The 3469-nt window shown below is 35.3% G+C and overlaps 1 protein-coding gene across 1 annotated transcript in view; it reads left to right on the forward strand.

Annotated features, from left to right (window-relative positions):
• Positions 1-3463, forward strand: part of LOC109826079 (CMP-sialic acid transporter 1) — a 4847-nt gene extending 1384 nt beyond the window's left edge. Inside the window, exons 3-8 of the mRNA XM_020393046.1 lie at positions 1-131; positions 277-355; positions 1631-1800; positions 1942-2128; positions 2743-2820; positions 2985-3463. The exon at positions 1-131 is cut by the window's left edge and continues 14 nt beyond it. Of these exons, the coding sequence (XP_020248635.1) occupies positions 1-131; positions 277-355; positions 1631-1800; positions 1942-2128; positions 2743-2820; positions 2985-3128 (789 nt within the window). The 3' untranslated portion in view covers positions 3129-3463. The remainder of the gene's footprint in view (positions 132-276; positions 356-1630; positions 1801-1941; positions 2129-2742; positions 2821-2984) is intronic.

Here is a 3469-nt window from a genome sequence, read left to right on the forward strand (position 1 = left end):
CTATTTCCAATACCTTCTATCATATACCTCATCCACAACAATGTTCAGTTTGCTACTTTGACTTATGTGGACCCGTCAACATACCAGATAATGGGAAATCTTAAAATTGTGACAACTGGCATTTTATTTAGGTGCTTATCTTGGTTTGTGATGGTATCACACTGAACTAAATGTTTAGATCGCGGTAGTTGCATATGTTTCAGTTAATTGTCACACATCAAGGAACTTTGCCAATATGTGAGTTTTCTAATTATTATGTTTCTGATGATACTTTAGGTTGTTCCTAAGGAGGAAGATGTCTAATCTGCAATGGTTGGCGATTGTTTTATTGGCTGTTGGGGCAACTACGAGCCAGGTTACCTTGTTTTCATGAAAAACTTTCACTGTTGAGTTGTTGAATGAATATATACATGTTTAATTTCATTCAGGTGGTAAAGTTTCAGCTGATCCTATACATGTTATATTTTCTTTAAAATATTTACATGTACATCTGCCTGTTTTCTATTTTCCAAACTAGAGTTGAAATCCAAGTGGGACTGTTTTCATTTAGGTTACAGGTGGCTGATGATTTCAGAAGTTATTTGAAATAAGATTATTCTGTGTACTATATCTCCAGTTCGAAGTACAAAATCCAGGGACTGATTCACTGAGATGCTTGACAGTTCGTTAAATGTAGTTCAGTATATTACTTCAAAAGATTTTTGTTTTTATCTACATGATTGTAGATCATTAAGCATTGTGTTAGCATTTTTGTTTCTTCAGCCATGCTAAAGAAATACTTTGGCATGTCTCTGTTCACCTGAATTTTATGTGCATAGAAATTCTCTGTGGTTGATAAACCTGTGTTTCAGCAGTAAATTAGTTCACATTACTTTTAATTTTTTCAGTTACATACTTACGATCTCCGCGTAATGCGTAATTTTGCATTGTTGTGTGAGGTCTTTAAGATCTGGTTTTGTTCGTTTACATGCTTGTTGACCTTTATGACCAGAAGTCCATTATCTTTACACTCTTGGTTCTACATTGGTACGTATGCGATCCATCTTGAAGCAAACATGTTTATTTGATCAACGCACCCATTTTATTGCAGGTTATCCAATTGATAGGAAATATTTCTCCAAAACACCAATGCCTACTATAGAATATGCAATACATCTGTGAACCTTTAAAATTAATACGACAACGTCAAAATTTTATGGTGTTTAAAGCAAGAGAAGGATGGGAAGAAGTGGTTTGAGGAATCTAGTAAATATGACCTGTCCATGCGCCTATGAAAATGTAACTCGGTGGATGGATACAAGAAATGATGGAATATATGATCTCTCTGGAAAAAAAATCTAAATAAGAATGAAAAATTCATTTCTGAAAGTCCCAAAAAGAAGCTTGTGCGTGCGTGTGTGTGTGTGCATATATGGTTTGTTTTAAATTATTTCTTTGGTTTGCACACACTGTCGCAATATCTTAGGAGTTGCATTTTCAACAAGTTCTGTTGCTTTATCCAGTCAATTTTCCCATCTATCAGTTTTTGTTTTTAGATTATTTCCATGATAACTACGTTTCATGCGATTGTGTTGGAAAATAATCAAAATATTTCATCCTACAATACTCAGCAGAATTCTGGTTGATGCAGGTAAAAGGCTGCGGCGAGGCATCATGTGATTCACTGTTTTCAGCACCAATACAAGGATACATGTTGGGAATTTTGTCTGCCTGTCTTTCAGCACTTGCTGGTGTTTATACAGAATACCTAATGAAGAAGAACAGCGACAGCCTTTATTGGCAAAATTTGCAGTTATACACGTACGTAACTTTATCTGTTCTGTATGAAACTGTGATGGAGTCCTGTGAATTACTTAACAGGCTCCATCCTCTAATATGGATTTTTCAGCTAAAAGCAGATTTTGTAAATTATTTGTTTCTCTCGTATCAAAACTGTGGCAGGTTTGGAGCAATCTTTAACATGATACGGCTTCTATGGGATGATTTTCAAGTGGGTTTTAACAAGGGGCCATGGTGGCAGCGCATCTTTAATGGATACACTGTTACTACATGGTTGGTTGTTTTAAATTTAGGATCTACTGGCTTGCTGGTTTCATGGCTGATGAAATATGCTGACAATATTGTAAAGGTAATTTTTTTCTCTTTTCCTTTTGTTATAAGTTTATAACGATATATGACCTGTGTCATTAGGAGGCCATGCTTGTAGCATATCATACTTATTCTGGTAGTTCGATGATCTAATGAAGCAACCTGCTTATCGTATGGATATGTCATTGAAAAAAACGGATCCTCCCGGTCACAGATGAATGTCATTGTCGATATATAGTAAATTTGGATTGTACGAAATTTATATACTTTACTAATTTTTGTGTATTTTTATAAGATCTTTATTTGGTAAACTTTGATCATTTCATAATGTCATTGTTGTCATCAATGACACATCTTTCCTGTTCAAGAATTACAAAATCGTTAGATATTGCTATTTTTACTTCCTCAGCTTGTTGGATATTTGATTTTTCAATGTTCTTCTCGGCTCTCATCTGAGAATTGGGTTCAAGTCGTAGCAATGGAGTTTGTTCCCAAAAGTTTGGGAATTGGGATAAAGTCTTTGTTGTTGTTGTCGTCGTCGTTAATGTTCTCCTTATGTCTGAGAGTTCTCCAACTATTGATATCCAATTCTTTGGTTGTGCTACAAACTATTTGTCCATGTTCCTCAAGCATTTTTACTCTCTCATTCAACAGGTATATTCAACGTCAATGGCAATGTTGCTTACGATGATTATATCCGTATATCTCTTTCATTTTAAGCCCACAGTTCAGGTAAATTTCTTACAATCAAAGTGATTATATCTGTATATTGAATTTTATTGCTTGAATTACTATCATCTGTTCAACAATAAGTTGTGGATGTCTTTTCTCTGTTTAATAAAATAATTAGTTGTCACATGTCAGTGCTTGATGTTTTTTTTTTTACTTTTTTGCAGCTCTTTTTGGGTATTGTCATCTGCATGATTTCATTGCACATGTACTTCGCCCCTGTTCACATTCTTGTGGATTTACCAAAAGCATCAAAAGAAACTTCAGTATCTCTGAACGAAATCTCTGTTGAGCGCCTAGTAGAATCCTGATGTAAGATATCCGTTTCTGATATTACATAAAATGATTCAAACTCCCTGTCAATTACCAAACCATGACATCACAGCACGTGTTGAAGTATGTTTGAAATGGAAGTTACAAGGCATACACAATTGTTTAGTGACCGCAAGGGGGATTATAGTAACAAAAATGCATGATTAGAACGTCGACTGGAATATGAACTGTGGTGATGTCATGTGTGAAGCTTGTTTCAGCTTTCAGGGATGCGTTGGGGATTCTGATCGATTATATCTGGTCTCTCCTTTTCAGTATCAAATCACTTGTGACATTTTTTTGTATGATTTTTTTTCGGTTGGAGGGGGGGGGGGGGGGG

Source organism: Asparagus officinalis, chromosome 10 (genome assembly GCF_001876935.1).
Source record: "Asparagus officinalis chromosome 10, Aspof.V1, whole genome shotgun sequence".
In the NCBI taxonomy this organism is placed as follows: Eukaryota; Viridiplantae; Streptophyta; class Magnoliopsida; order Asparagales; family Asparagaceae; genus Asparagus; species Asparagus officinalis.